The sequence below is a fragment of the Acanthisitta chloris genome, unplaced genomic scaffold, assembly GCF_000695815.1.
Source record: "Acanthisitta chloris isolate BGI_N310 unplaced genomic scaffold, ASM69581v1 scaffold8616, whole genome shotgun sequence".
Classification (NCBI taxonomy): domain Eukaryota; kingdom Metazoa; phylum Chordata; class Aves; order Passeriformes; family Acanthisittidae; genus Acanthisitta; species Acanthisitta chloris.
In genome coordinates, this window is record NW_008676439.1 from 10,323 (window position 1) to 26,161 (window position 15,839).

At 53.4% G+C, this 15,839-nt stretch overlaps 1 protein-coding gene across 1 annotated transcript; it reads right to left on the minus strand.

The window, feature by feature from the left end:
- Window positions 1-2,650: 2,650 nt before the first annotated feature.
- Window positions 2,651-15,292, minus strand: POMGNT1 (protein O-linked mannose N-acetylglucosaminyltransferase 1 (beta 1,2-)). Its single transcript, XM_009076133.1, has 21 exons — window positions 15,123-15,292; window positions 11,975-12,083; window positions 11,469-11,581; window positions 11,087-11,152; window positions 10,551-10,664; window positions 9,779-9,896; window positions 9,381-9,479; window positions 8,740-8,867; window positions 8,085-8,155; window positions 7,723-7,798; window positions 6,190-6,273; window positions 6,019-6,060; window positions 5,793-5,851; window positions 5,185-5,257; window positions 4,781-4,909; window positions 4,324-4,449; window positions 4,103-4,167; window positions 3,688-3,732; window positions 3,374-3,509; window positions 2,992-3,101; window positions 2,651-2,753 (listed from the first exon to the last, which is right to left on the minus strand). The coding sequence occupies exons 1-21, from the start codon at window positions 15,231-15,233 to the stop codon at window positions 2,651-2,653; spliced, it is 1,977 nt and encodes a 658-aa protein (XP_009074381.1). The 5' UTR covers window positions 15,234-15,292.
- Window positions 15,293-15,839: the final 547 nt, after the last annotated feature.

Sequence of the window (15,839 nt, forward strand, 5' to 3'; positions counted from 1 at the left end):
AATTACTGAAGATAAGAGTGATAAAGCTTGATGAGGAAACAGCTCGCAAACCTGTGCCAGGCATGCTGGCACCACACGGAGGACCTCTGCTGGCACAGATGCAAGGCCAGACCTGCAGTGCACAGGGCAGAGCAAGACACCAGAGGACACGGATCAGTCCTGGACCATGCACAAGGCTGGCTATGAAACACACGAGGTTCAACAGCTTTGCAATTTTACTCTTGAAAAAATAATTCGATTCAGAAAGCGGCAAACCCTGGTGATGCCCACACACCCAGCCCTGCCACAGCTGCCACCCTGGAGCCTCGCTGGGGGAGTGGGGGCAGAGAACAGCATCCAGTGGGCCTGTCGTGGTGTGCAGAGAAGGGGGAGCCTGAAGCCTACCGGCCAAGCCCTGCTGTCACTGAGAGCAGGGAGCCACAGGCCCCTGCTCACTTGCAGGGCTGGCAGCAGAGGAGAGGGGAACTCATGTTTTGCCATTCCCCATCCCTAGATCACCTTCCCCAGACCCAAAAGCAGCTAGGAGGAAGACAAGCCTAAGCCCTGCCAGAGAAGGGAAAGGGGGTGCATTTAGTTTCAGGGGGAAGAGAAACTGGGCCTTGGGAGCAGAGATGCCAAGGAAAGGACATCATGGTAAAGCCATGGAAGTTTTTCCCAAAGCAGGCCATAGGAAGCAAGCTACTTTCCTCCAAGAGAAGCCAAGTCCCTTTTCCATCACTCTGAAAAGAGCTGCTTTACCCTGAGGGCCAGCACAGAGGCCACCTGCCCACTGGCTGCCAGAGCATAGTCCCACTGAAGGGCAGAGCTGGGGGTGGCAGAGGAGAGCAGGGTTGAACCCCAGGCCAGTACCACAGCCTCAAGGGTGCCAACCTTGCCCTCTCTTGTTCCCCTCCTGCACCCATCCTGTCCCTGCTGCTGGAACAGGCATGCAAAGGACCACAAGGGTCAGAGTCCCTGCAGTCATGCTACAGCTGTGCTGTGTCCACAGAGGGATCATCTTGCCAAAGAGGAGATTTCCCGTGTTTACAACTATTCATTCTTATTCTGGGCAAGGGAGGAAGGCAGGGAACAGAGAATAGAGCCAGGGGGAAAAAAAATAAACCTCCCATGACTGCCCCTGTGCAGGCTGGGGGCTGCTGGCTCTCCATGCTGCTTTCCTGCTATCTGCCCCTTCCCACAAGCAATAAATAAATAAGTTAGTGTAGTGTCGACCCCAACGCTCAGTTCACAGTGAGAAAATTAAGGGGAAGAGCCCCTGTGACCTCAGGGAAAGGGCTGAGCAGCAACTCCTCCTCCCAAAGGCAAGCAGAGCGTAGCATCCCTGCCCAAAGCTGGGGGATTTGAGCAGAGAACAGATCTCTTGCCGCATGGATGAGACGAGGAGGTGTACTGAGCAAGGGGACCAGGACTGGCCGCACTGGGCTGGGGGAATATTAGTACCAAGTGGCTGGGGATGGGAGACGCCCTGGATTCCTTCCTTCCAAAGGCATGGAAGGGGCGATAGGAACCTGCTCCCTCTCCCTAAGGATTGTACCACAGCAGGAGGGCCAGGCTGCCCATCCCAGCTCAGCTCACAGCTTCCCTGCTAGCAACGTACCACGGTAAGGGTTGGGATTCAGGAGAAGAAACTCCCTTTGCCTTCAGCAAAAGCAGGGAATACCTGGCCAGGGAAGAGGCAGATACAGGGTACAGTACCACAGGGCAAGGACCACGGCATAGTGCAGCACCTCTCTCTCTTTCAGAGGACCCCAGCCTATCCTGCCCCTGCAGCCAGGGGGATGCCCACTGGCTACTCCATCTCGCTCAGCAAGGCACTTTCACCCCCTCTCCCGTGACTCAGGGGGCAGAGCTGCCCCCCACAGAGAAGGCGTGTTGGGACGGTCTGAGCCACAGCACACAGCCTGATCCAATTCTATCTGCAGTCATCTCCAGCTCCCAGAACTGCACAGAAAGGAAAAGGGCGTCTGACCATCCTCGTACTGGGTATGGGGTATCCCCTATGTGTCTGCAGCAAGTCCAGCTCCTCTTCAGCATTCCCTCTTGCCTGTGAGCTGGGCTGTACCAGTCACTGCATCCCGTGAAGCGAAGCCTGTGTGCAGGAAGATGTCCAACCCAGCATACAGTCTTTAAGGTGCATCCACTATGCAGGTAACAGAAGAGATACTGGAATATCCTCTCTTCACCACTTTGTTCACTGCTGGGCACGGAACCAGCTGGGCAAGAGTTAATAAATAACACCCAGCTGGCAAGCTGTAGCACTTACACTTGCACCATGCTACTTTCTCAGGACTTGAGGGCCAAAAAGGGGAGCAGAAGTGTTTCTCAAGGCCCCCCCTCTAGATCCCAGTTGAGCATCTTCCTCCAGCCTTTCCCAGCCGAGGGGCAAAAGAAGCAACGTTAGTAAAGTGTCTGTGTTAAAAAACCCAAAGTTCCTGGGATGGGGGTGGCATATCTACAGGGAAGGACCCTGTCCTGTGTGAGGGAGAGGGAGACCACAACAGGGGGCTGGAGGGAGCCCAAGATCTCGTTTTGCAGCCCAAAACAGGAGTCCATATCCAGTCATCAGCCTCCGAGAGCTACTGCCAACTCTGTCTCTGCACCGTGAGGATCTCTGTCTTGCCCTGGTCCCCTTCGCTTCCAGCTGCCACTCTCACGTCTGCTCTGCCGCCACAACCGCTGGCACTGCCACCGCCCCCTCCTCCTTGGCAGGAGGCTCCATGTAGATTGGTGTCACTGACGAGGGCTTCTTGGACCTGCAGGTGAGGGGGCTAGATGGGAGCAGGCAGGGGTGGTGGTCCCTCTCAGGACCCTAACTCCCAACAGCACTGCTTGGCATGATCTCCTTCCCACTGGGGCATCTTCCAGCCCTGGGAATATATCCTGTCCCCACTCCCACCACACTGATTAAGAAGGCAGGGGAGGTCTCCACAGGATTGGGCTGGGACAGAAGTCGATGATGCACTGTGCCACGAGGATGCCCCTGATACTCACGAGTATGGGGAGGCAGGGACCCCCACCACGAGGAAGTGGTTCTTCTTGCGGAAGAGCCGCCACAGCCCCTTGTGGTTCCCGCGGACATCCAGGTCCCAGATGTGGAGGCACTAGGATGGTGGGGAGGGAGGAAGAGGCATCAGAGCCTGGGGACAGACACCAGGGCCAGGTGGTGCCTGGCAAAGGAAGAGCCACCACCACACAGCAGAGTGCACTGCAGCCCAAGACACTGCAGCTCCAGCCACATCAAGAGCTTTAACACCACTCAGCAAGTGCTGAGCTGCATCAATGCCATGGGCAAACCCAAGAACAACAGCCATGTGTTTCCCAGCAATGCAGAGATCAGTGTAGGGGTGATGACAAGCCATGTCAGGGGCCTCACCTTGGCAAGCTGAGTCCAGGTGGTAAAATCTGCTTCCTGCTCCATCCTGATGAACATGACATAGATCTTGCCCTCAGTGTCGGGCACAAAGGAGTCCTCACAGGGGTTCTTGCTATGGTCCAAAACCTCAGCCTCACTGTGGAAACAGAATGAGGAGTGAGAAACAACCCCACCTTCTCCCTATTCCCACTGCAGAGTACTTCAGACAGGCAAGCAGTGGCTGAGGCCATTAGGGCCACCTCCATCCTTCCTTCTGTCCTGGTTGGTTCACCCAGTGTGCCCCACGGTGTCCCAACCTTCCTGCAGGCACATACCCCAGGAGCCGATGAATTTCAGTCTCATAGGCATCCTTCCTCAAGCTGTTGGAGAGAACAGAGAGATCAGGGCAGAGTCAGATAGTCTCAGAAGCAAGGAACATCCAAAATTCTACAAATTTAAGACTGTCCCAGTGTAACGCTAAAGGCAGGTTGGAACCAATAAATGCAGGGACTGCCATGCATCCTGGAGATGTGGCAGCAAAAACATGACCCTTCAACATGTCCACCTGGAGCATGGGATAGTTGAAACCAGCCTAGCAAAAACCACTGCCAGGATTCCCCAGCAGAGGCCAGTGTGCTTATGCAAGAGGTTATGGCTGTTCCAGAAGAAAGGGACATGTCCCCAGCACAAGGAGACAAGAGTCATGTCAAGGAAATGTTTCATCCAGATTTCATTCTGAGCAGCTCTCACCTCTCCACATTTTTAAGCTGGACATTCGGAACTGTGTTGAACTTGTGCTTCTTGAAATAGGCTTCCTGAGAGGAAGAGAGAGGGGAGGGAAGGAAAACCGGGTTTGATCAGGAGTCAGCAGTACTTGGAGATGACCTCAAGCATCCTCACTACCTCAGAAGGTGAAAAGAGTCAGAGCTCAGCAAGAGAATGGAGCCTGGGGACTGTGGGAGGTCACTCACGTGAAAGTAACCATTCATGTTGAGCCCCACGATGCCGAAGTGGTAGGAGCGCGAGATGTCAGGGATGATGCACTCCCGGCCCTTCCGCTGCTCTGGCATTCGCATCCACATGTCCCAGTCCCAGAGCTGGAGAGGGGAAACTGCCACTCACACCCAAGTCTGGGGACACAGTTTGGTAGCGTGGCCATCCAGGGACTATGTGCCCAGTGACTGGGTGCCCACACCAGCTCCAGCCCTTTTGGCCCCCGCCTACCTGGGCTGTTCCAGCCAGCTCTGTGGCTGGTTATGTGAGTCATCAAGGTACTGCCTGTCCCAAATCTTTACTGGGCATTCTTCCCAGTGTAAGCGCAGGGAGAGCTCCTCCAAGAGCTGTACCCACAGGGACTGGGTGAGGATAGGAGACTGCTGATGGGCAGAGATGGTGGTGCAGAAGACAGGGTCACTCTAGGGCACTCACCTTCTCAGGGGTTGGCCACTTTGGCTCCAGCTCATCCTTGTACAGGCTCTTCCGGAGCACCCATCCCAGGCCTGGCATGGTCTCCACACGGTACAGGAGTGAGGGATCCTCAGCCGTGTGCTCATAGCCCTGCAATGTTATGGGGAGCATTCAGCACCCTGAATACAGCCCTACCCCACCAAAAAGGGAGGCATCTTGCTTCACTGAAGTTCTCAGCATAGGGAGCAGGTACAGTCACTGGGAAGTACATGGCAGGGACAGGATGGTGATTTGCAGGGGCAGTTCTGAAGAGTCTAAGTGTGAGGACACACCCCCTGTTTAAAGATGGAATCTGGACCCCAGTCTGACAGGGGAACAACACAGGGCAGAGGTGGCCCTGCTCCACCAATCCTTCCCTGACCCACCTGGTCATTCCAAGCTGAGATGCAGTACAGGCTCTCATCCTCCTCCAGAAGGTGTATCGACTGGCTCAGAAAGCTGAGGAAAGAGTTGACCAGTCCCTAGTCAAACACCCTTCTACGGTGCAACCAAGGCAAACTCTCCACCAAGGGATGAGCCACTCCCAACTGCTGGGATTGTTTAACCCATCTCTTGGGCTGAGATAGCCAATGCTGGTGTGAGACCAGGGGAGGAGCACCCAAACAAGCTAAGCTGCTTCTCACCAATGGAGAAGGGGACAACATTGTCTTCTGCTCATCAGTCTCTCCTCCTTAAGGAGAAACAGGAGCCATTAGACACTGCTTCTGTCCCCTTGTTATGGGGCAACCCCAACCGTGTGTACAGAATGGACTAGTGTCCCCAAAAAGCAAGTCAGGAAGGGATCCCTGACCCTGAAGTCACCCTGCACTGAGTGCCAGAAGAGTGGACTCAGGCTCAGCTCAGTTACAGCTGTTGCCCAGGGACTGCTCAGCTTCAGATAAGCGAGCTACAAAATAGCAGGAATCTGGCCTCTCCTGAGCAGCCAGAAAACTTCCAGGAAATGCTCCACCCAAACAGGCAAACATAGCTTTACCTGAAGAAGTCAACAGAAATGTCAAGATCTTCCTCCAGAACCACAGCGAATTTAGCATCCTGTAGGGCAAGGAGAATGTCAGAAGGATGGAGATGAACAGGACAGAGCAGAGACACAAGCAGAGTCCCCTGCCTGTGCTGTTCCCTGCCCCCAAGGACTGATTCCAGCTCCTTTGACATGGGGGTCAAATGCCAGGGAAACCCTGTGCTGCAGTGGTCTCACTCACCGGAAACAGGTTGAAGGTTGCAGTCAGACTGGCTTTGTAGTGCTACAAGAAAAGACAGATTGCCTGTGTTAGCGTCAACCTGGCGCAAATCTGATGCTGAGCCTGCCTCCCTCAAATGCTATCCCAGGTCACTGTAAATAACTGTACCAGGATTTGGGAAAGGTCTCTCACCTGTGAAACTCTGGCATTTTTAATGCTGATGGGAGTGTGCTGGATTCCTGAGAGGCCAAACAGCTCCACGACATCCATCGGTTCCTGCAATGGAAAGGTACAAAGTTCATCAAATCTGTAGGCCTGGGTACATTCTCCTCACCCTCTGTCAGTGTCAGCTCCCCAGGAAAACAAGAACATGCCTATGGGATCCACTGCATGTGGCTGTCCTTTTGGTGGCAAGTGAGCCTTAAAATCATGATGACCTGACCCTGCAGCACAGAAGTCACCAAACCGCCTCAGCCCTTCAGCCCTTAAGCATTACCATGATTTCCTGTTAGCCCCATTAGTCTGCAGACCCAAAGCTGTATCCAAGAATATTTGAGAGGTCCCAGATTCCCATGGACAGTGCAGAAAGAAAACAGGTATAGCCAGGAACACCTAGTAGCTGCTTAATGGCAAGACCACAAGGAACTCAAATTTCTCTCACAGTTGCCAAGAAAAGGACCTCTCTGACCAAGCACATTCACACTGGGGTTAGAGGTAATCCATATTTGGGCTGATATATTTCTGCCCCAAGAAAGACCCACCACAGCCTTCTCCATCCCCTTACTGTGCATCCCACCTCCCAGCCACAAAAGAGAGGAGCTCCTATCGCACCAATTGTTCCCCCTTTCTCTGGTATCCACCATGGCAGCATGAGCATCCAGGCTGCCCCCTCGAAGCTGAGGGATGCTGCTCCAGTTGCCATGGCAATGGATGCTGCTATCTTTAACCACTCTGATATGCTGCAGTAAGAGCCTGCATAAACAAACCAGCTCCCCCAGCCCCACAACCTGCCAGTGGTGGGAGAGGCCTGCAAGGGAACAAGCCTGTTCCCTTCCTGCCTCTGGCACAAGGCAGCCAGGCAGTACCTCATGGGATGCTGCAGAGATGAGGCCTAGCAAGCTCCTGAGACCTACTAAGATCCCACATGCCTGTCCCAGAGAACATTCCACTGCCAGAGAGCCAGGGCTTCCAGTGGGATTCTCCAGGGCTCTATAAGCTTGAACTGAGAGGAAGGTCTTTGCCCTCTGAAGGGCCAGTTCTTCTCTGCCCGGCCTCAGACTTCATGAGACTTGTGAAAACACAGTTTTGGGTCTCTTCACCTCTCACTGAGAGTGGAGCTGGACTGGTCTGCTTCCCTTCAAGTGAGGGAGCTGGACAGGTGGTGTTAGATCCAGACTCTGCTCCAGGGGCTAGCGATGCTCATTAAGTGAGAAAAGGTGATGTGGAGAACCCAGCATGACCACCTCATTCCTACACACCAACACCTTTCTGACATGGGGTTGTTGATCCTGGGCTTTGGGAAAGACCAATGAAGCTTCATCCACACAAATGGCTTGTCTAAGCTGACTGACTGTGTAGGAGTGAATGACGACCAGTGTGACACACAGGAGGAGAAAGGGTGACAGGGTTCATAGCCTGCCACGCACCAAGGACTGGGCCAGCACTCCATACTCCTGGCTGAAGGACCACAGAGCTGGCTACAGGGACCTCCGGGAATGCTCTCACCTCATAGTAGCCATCGATGAAGACTGTGATCATCTGTGGATTGACACCCTGAGCTGACAACAGGGAACGCAGCATCCTGGGGAGAGATGGAGGAGCCTGAGCGCAGCACAGCCCCAGTGGGCACAGGCCATTCAGCAGAGGGGTATGGATCCCTTGGGATGGGGGAAAGGGTGCATGATTAGGGAACAGGACCTACCTACCCCTGGGCTCTTCCCTTTCCCTCCCCCAAGCAGGTCTGCCCTTGTTGCTTGTGCAACCCCAAGAGGAGGCTGGATCCTGCCAGCAAGAGAAAGGGAAGGGCCTGGGCCGTGCCTGGTCTTGTGGCACAGAGCAGAGGAGCTGTGCCCTCTGGAAGTGCTTACCTGTACAGGTAGTTGGGGCGGTTCCCTGCAATAACAGCTACAGGCACATCAAAGACTTTATTGTCTTTGAGCTGGAAGAGAACAATGTGTGTGAGTGGGGGTGGGAGAGGCTATGCCAACCAGCATGATGCTATGATTCTATGCCACTGAGAGCATAGGGGGTAGGGATAGGGACTCCCTGCTAAAGCCACAGAGCTGCATAGTCCTATGCCTTGGCTCAGAACCAAACCAACCAACCAGGACACCACTCAGCACTGCTGGAGACTCTGCCAGCTTCCCTCCTTCACCACACCTCTGACCCAGCTCCTAAATCTCAGTTTGCATCCACTCAGAGACCTTTGTCTGAACACTTCAGCCAAGGACAGCCTAAAGGCCACGATAGCTGCTCTGTCTCCAAATGTACAAGGCTCTCCTGCTTACACTGATGTCCCTAGAGCCAGCGTAACCTTAGCAAGGGAACTCCCCTTTGCCAGCATCACCTGACCCCATGCATTCACCTTACCTTTGCTGGTGCTATGGGCTTGCTCGGGGGCAGTTAAGCACCATTCAGCTGGTGCTTAAGGACAGGGCTCTGCACCTGAGCTGCAAAACACACCTGGTCCAGCCCAGCCCTCCCTCCTGGAGCATCCCCTGTTCACCCTGTCCCTGCACTCACAGGATCAGGGTTGAACTCAATGGGTGTGGGGTCTTTGCAGCTGCAGACACTGCCGTAACCTTCTACTTTGCTGCAGAACCTCTTCCGGCGCCGGTTCAGCTCTGTGTCAGGCCAATGGCACTCAGCATCTGCAGGCACCAAGGAGCAAAACCAGACCTGTCATCCCCATGGCCTCGCCTTGCGTGCTCCAGGGTGCACTACCATACGCATGGCTCTCCCTGGGCTCAGCCACCACCAAACCAGTCCTTGGTACTATGAACAAGCAACACTTCTGGGTGCCAGACACAACCATGGGAGCCATTCAGTGCACGACCCCACATATGGCCCCTCTGAGCAGTAATGGGTTGTTCAAGGCCAACAGTCAGAAAAGACCAGATCATGTCTGGTTTGGTGAAGTGACAAATGGCCAGACCGTGTTGCCACTTCTCCATCCTCACCCTTCTCAACAACCATGCCTGGAATTGCCATGGAAGCAGGAAGAAATGGGTCCATTTTAAAAGTTACCATCACCATCTCAAACAGCCTTAAATCCATCCTGGGGATCTTGCTCACAGATCCACAGTGGCTTTGACTCAAAACCAGGCAGCAGGCAGGTATCTCCCAGAGACACCTGGTACCACAGAGCAGACTGTACTTCCTACCTTCCACGGATGTCAGGTGAACTTCTGTCTTCAGCAGTACAGGGTCACCCCACGTTGAGAGGGCAGGCGATTTGGCATGCTTCTCCCCATAGACTTCCCCTGGAGCAGGGACACAGGGTCAGGATGGTCTGGAAGGGCCCATCCCTGCTGTGTCAATGCATGACCAGGGGCTGTCAGCCTGGGTCGCAACTTGGCATATTCTCCCATTAGCATCTGGCAAACTGCTGAAGGAACACGCTCTGCCTCCACACCCTCCCTCACCCCCAGGAACAGTTGCTGCTCTCTGTGATGGGTTCCCTGCTCGTACAGCATGTTGGGGATGGGCTGGGTTTGTCTTCACCTGGTTTCTTCAAAAAAAAAGGAGAGACAAGCCCCCTCCCAGCCTGTGCAAGACTCACCTCCCTTCTTCCCCACAAATGTCCACATGTCTCTCCAGCTCAGGAATGGTGCGACTTGGCTCCCCAGGCTTTTCAGGACATTTTTGGCTGTGTCCTTGAGGTGAAAGGAGCCTTCATCCTGGAACAAAACACAACTCTGCAGCTGAGGTCAAGCTCCTGACAAGGAAAATCTCCCATCAATACCGAAGTGATACAAGGCCCACTCCTACTCTTGAACCAGTTAAGCCATAAACCTTCAAGGTCTCTGTGCCACTAAAGTTGTCAGTGGCTTCATCATGACCCCCAAGGAGATCAGAAAAGTCATGGACTCCTGTTTTCTTGAGACCAAATTGCTCTCAAGCAGGCCCATGTGTCCAGCAACACTTCACATGGCTATACCCAAAACCTTGAAGAAGCACAGTGCTGCTTGCACAGCAACCCAGAGCCAGCACAGTCCACAGGACCCCTGTAAAGGCTGGAACTGGGAGCCAGAAGGATCCCACCACATCATTATATTTCCTCCTGTCCACTCTCCACCTAATTCCTTGTTTATTGCTGCAGGCTCTGACACATCTGCTTTTTGTTCTCCTGCTTTGCTGGGCACACAGCAGTATCTGCAGCAACAAGGGAGAGCAAGAGAGAGCAAGGGAGAGGTGATCCAGCCAGAGAGTCATAGCCCCGCAGGGATGTGACATTTAGCCCTGGGAATGCCTGATGACATTCAGGGGGCTGCTCCTCAGATCTTTAGGGCATCATAAAGATGACTTTTTCTTTTGACATTAAGGTCACATACCTTAATGGTGAAGATCAGGATCCGGCCCCGGGCAACCATGTTGAGGAAAAGTACCATGGCTTCATCTTCATGAGGAGAATAGGTGTCAAAGACCCTCTTGGCCATCACATGACCCTGTTGGTATTCAAACGTCAGAATGCATCTTAAATACTATCTAGGTAAGGACGTACAGAATTATGGCGATTTGCCCTGGAAGCCTCATTCCCGGAGTAACACAAGGAGTGGCTTTTCTGGTATGCCAGGGAGTTAGTCCCCAGGCAAGCTCAGCCCTCAGGCCTTCACCCACTGAGGTACACAGCACAGCATCACCCAACCTCACACTCCTCCTCTGCCCACTCCCCAAGGACAGCAGGCAGCACAAGGAAAACCCTGCAGGGACTCTCTGCATGACTGTGTCATGCTCTGCAAACTACAGACAAAGATCATTCAGGGACTTCCCTCCTGGCTGCCCCTGCCTCTCACACCCAACAGATAAAGAGCAAGGACAAATTGCCCAGTAAGAAAGACAAATGCAGACACAAATGAGGATGCTTTACCGTAGCCTGATTTAAGACGATGACATGGATCCCTCTTCCCTGCTCCCGAGCCTCATCTTCCAGGACCTGCAAGTGGATAAGTGATGAGAATCATATGCCAAGATCTCTTCCTATTCCCTGCCTATTCAGCACAGCAGAGTCCACAAACAAGAGGCCAGTCTCCCTCCTCCTGTGACATTTTGGCTTTACTCATGGCAGTGATGCGTGCCAGAGTAGAATATAACACAGAACAATACTTCCAAAGTCCTGGAGGCAGTAGAGGGATCCACTCCTGACCTTCTTGCCAACCACTGAATTGCTCTCACAATCCACTGCTTACAGCTTCACCCATTCAGCTCTGTTCATCCTCTGCTCATGGAGACAGCCAGCACCCATCACTTACCGTTGTCCCATCCACGGCCACATAGACCTTTGACCGGCTGGAGTACACCTCAACATCCAAAACCTTCTTGTTGACAGGGTGCCTGGGGACCTCCACATTCAGCATCTCATCATCTACAGCAGAGAAATGCCCAGTTTCAACCAGTCAAGCCACCTCTAGCTTGTCCCTGCTCGGTGCTAGCCCAGCAAAGCCTCCAGACGGTCATGCCCTTCAAGTATCCCAGCCCAAGTAGCCATGGGTCAGAATCCACAGTGACAGCATGTAGGGGAAAATACGACATGGCAACAGGTCTGTCCCCACACAGACCTCTGCAGCCAAATGTGCTGAGGTCTTCAGTAGGCATATCATGAATAGAAACAGCATTTTCTACTAATTTTTGTTAAACCCAGATACACAGACCTGTCTTCCATGATGCGGCTGGTCACAGGTTAGCCCTGACTTAAAGAAATTAATTCCCTCCCTCCAGTTTCCTGGCTTTCCAAGGAAAATAGGATACTGCTCCTCACCATAGTCCTGTGCAGACTCCTCTTCCTCCTCATAAGCAGCTCTCCTGGTGTCCAAGATTAGCTTGATGTTCACAATTACAGTCACAAGCAGGAAGAGGACAGCACCTGTCTGCAATGCAGGATTCTTTGTGTTAGCAACTTGTAAGTAACAATCCCAAGATCAGCCTACCTCCTTGGCAGGGGCTACAGGACACCTCAAGATCTTGCAAGGGATCACAAACATCTGTCATTTTCCCTGTTTTCTTCTAGGGAAAGCAAAGAGAAATACAAGTGACCGAGTTTTACAGCAAAACGCATTTATCAGCTGGAGAGCACTGACTTTTTGGTATGTGAGAATTAACCCACTTCCAATGTATCCCTCCTTCCAGATCTGCAAGCAGATTCCTGCTAAAATATTGCATCAAGGTTGAGGGTCCCTGGAGGCAAAGAGTTTGGCAATTCAGAGTTACAGCTCCCAGAGTAACCTCAATTTCTGCCTCTCTTGCAGCACCACTACTCTCACCTCTCCCTCTGAAGGAGAGGAGATGATGTGCAGCTGAAATGAACGAAGAGAAGAAGCTGAGGTCTGGCTACAGGAAACCACTGTACCACAGGCTGCAGAGAGCAGCCTGCAGCTTTAGTGGCTGCAGCAAACTTCAATGCAACCCTTGTGGATGGTGACAGAGGGCTGTGGGAAGGTCCAGGGGCTGTGGAACAGTCCATACGAACCCCTGTTATGAGGAATCATCATTGACCATGGCCTTGTTGCTCCAAGACCAAGGAGAGAGACAAAAGACACCATTTCTCCAAGCACCTGTATTTACTTGAATACATCTGGCTCCTCTCTTCAATTTCAGTCTTCTTCCTGGTATTTGGACCCAGTGCAAAGCAGAAACTACTCCACACTAAAAGTGCCTTTTCTGAGATGGAGCCACACAGGAATACCTGGATCACAAACATTCCATGTTGAGAAATAATCCAGTTGCATGTGTCAGCTGCAAGAGCAGGTCGGACCATGGCCAAGAGGATGGTCTTAGAGCTGCAATGCTTGCCTGCAATGCAGGATTGAAAGTCAGACTCCAGCTGATACCATTTGTCTTTACTTGACCCAGGGAGCTTTGTAACTCAGGGCACATGTGCTTCTTTGTGGTGGAAAGGTGGCAGCAGCACGTGGTGGCTGTGGATACATGGTGTGCATGGGGACGAAGTCCTTGTACAGTAGCTACAGCCCTGCCCAGGGCTGAAGAACAGCTCTAGCAGAGAGCCCAAAAGCTGTCCTGGGCAGTCACACAGCGAGGGAAGGCTTTGCCATTGGATTTAAGACACAGCCCTGAGCAGCTGCTTCCACAAATCTAACACCACCGCAGGGCTCCACCACCAGCCTCCATGCCAGCAGGGTCCGAGCTGCTCACAGCAGAGCCACTGCAGAGGCCCAAGTGTGACTTCTATGTGATAGCAGCCACAGATTCATCTCATGGCCCAAAAGCTCTGGCCCCTTGGCCCAGAGCTGCTTTGGACACACCAAACAGTTTCCAGTTTCAGCCATGCAAGCTCAGGGTCCCACTAACCTCCCTGGAGCACCCCAAGACTCAGCACAGAGATGTCACAGCAACCAAGGGAGAGCAAGGGAGAAGTTGGTGGAGGCTGCTCATAGGCTGGTTCCTTGGCAAAGGGATGCTAAGACAGGTTTTGGCTGGTTTTGAGACTCTTCCCTTGCCCCACAACCCCACAACAGCTTGCTTCCTAAAAATCTGTGTCTTTTTCAGCTCTTGGACCCTTGATTCTCTGAGGTCTGTTATGGGGTTGCGATCACACACAGGCCTGCCCTTGGTGAGAGGCACTATAAGGATCCCTGCCTTATCTGGTCAGCTACTGCCTCAAAGCTACATGTTGCTGCTCTCTCTGCCAAGCAGCCAAACAGGTTCAGGGAGTAACTGAGGAAGACAGAAAACCAGCAATAAGACATCATGATGATATAAATGTCACTATGGCATTTTGGCATGTTAATTTGCTGTTGACTCAGGAGTATGAGCACCTTTTGGGATCTGTGCACAGAAAGCTTTTAATTAGGCAAGAACAGAGCCTTGGGCTTGTGGCGAGGCAGCAAGGCCACCTTACCAACCTGCCCAGACCTTCTGACCTGGTCAGTACTAGAGACGTGAAGGAACAGCCCTGGTGACCAAAATGAGTAAGGCAGCATGAAGCAGGACCAGCAGCTGGGTCTAACAAGTCAGGCTCAGTCAGAGCTACAGACCTGGCTACTCCATACCTGAAACTCTGGTTTACTTACTTTAAGCCAAATTTTCACCTGTGTTTTAAGCTAGAGCAGTGCCAGGAAGGACAGAGATGACAGCAGGCAGGCTCTAGCCCGTTGCCTCAGCACATTGAGCAACACCTGCCTGAATGACCAGACCCATTCCCAAGCCTCAAACACCATATCAGAAGCAGAACCAAGAAGTCTCCTTCCCCAAGGAGCCTTCACAAGCCTTCGTCCTCCCAGGCACAAGCAAAACCCTCCCCTGCTCCCTCCCACAGCAACCAGCTGCCAGATTTCATGAGCTCCTCTCAGGAAAGGCACCTTTTCTGTGGCTTACTACCACAGGGCCAAACCCTTCCTGTCCTTACACCCCCAGACACCTCCCAGGATGCTGTCTCTGCCAAGGATAAGCCGTTTTATAGCACAAGCGACCAAGCCTGCGGCTTTCCCAGACACCAGCTGCCTCTGGGGCATGAGATCCTGTTACCAAGCTCTATTTTCTCTGTCCACCTGTCATGGTTTATACCAGGTTTGGTTTGCAAACCAAACAGGGCAAAGATGGTTCCTCTCTGCAGGCTGAGCCCTGCAGCACTCGGCATGGGTCCAGAGCCAGGAGGGGACGAATCAGTCAGGTTCCTACCTGAAAGCCTCCCAAGGCCACCCGGATAATTGTATCTCCTCCCATAGTCACTAAACAGGTCCATTTGCTGTTGAAAGCAGCTGCTAGACATGACAGACCCTTCCACACAAAGGCACTGGAGGCAGCTTCTTGGGGAAAATGTTATGCTTCATCAGCATGTCAGGTCACCCAGACTGCCAGCAGACCCACTGCCATCCATGCATCTGCTCCATAAACTCGTAAATCCTGTCAATTATCCTTCCTAATCCACCGCAAGGCTGCGGGTGGCTCACCTGACACAGCTTCCGCAGCGCACGCTGGTTCATCAGCTTGTACTTCCAGGCAAGGTACCAGCTCCGCTTCTTGTGGGGCTTGGCCGCGGGGTTGGGATTCCACTCGTCCATAGTCACAGGGGCTGGGGTGGGGGTCAGGATGTGTGCTGCTCCACTCTTGTGTCCATCAGGGCTCCCTGCCAGGATGGGACGAGCACAGCGTGAGGGAGGTGAGCGACTTCAAACCCTTTACCCAACAAAGACAGGGCCTGGCACGAGCAGTGGCCATGAACAGCACTTGAGTACTGAGGAAAAGCCCCTCGGAGCCTTCCTGCCTGCCAGCACTCCCACAGGGAGAGGTCCAGGAGACCAGGTGTCACTGGAGGACTGTGAGCAGGGCAATGGGAAGCCTCCAAACCCACAGGCCAGTGATGGCCTCTGCTCCCGGTCAACCGCTCTGCGAGGTTGTTGCTGTGCCATGGACCCATTCCCAGGCTCTGGGAAAGAAAAGCAGCCCAAAGGCAGGAGCTGGCGACAGGCTCTGGACCAGCAGGTGTTATGGAAGGGCCATCACTGGCCTACCTGCCTGGGGGTCCCAGGTGGTGACAGCCACCCTCCCCGTGCACAGCAGCAGGGCCGTGCGGCACTCCATCCCCCCGGTGGGGTGCTGTGAGCCCAGAGACAGGGAGCAGTGCTGGGCCATCGCCCTGCAGAGGGGCTGTGCCCAGGGCATGACCC

Excerpts from the sequence above, each read along its gene's own strand:
- POMGNT1 (XM_009076133.1), bottom strand. The coding sequence starts at position 15,233 with ATGGACGAGTGGAATCCCAACCCCGCGGCCAAGCCCCACAAGAAGCGG. Across the intron at positions 11,153-11,468 it reads TGGCCGTGGATGGGACAACG|GTCCTGGAAGATGAGGCTCG; the intron begins GTAAGTGATGGG and ends ATCCACTTGCAG. Across the intron at positions 5,258-5,792 it reads ATTTCTGTTGACTTCTTCAG|CTTTCTGAGCCAGTCGATAC; the intron begins GTAAAGCTATGT and ends CTCTTTCCTCAG.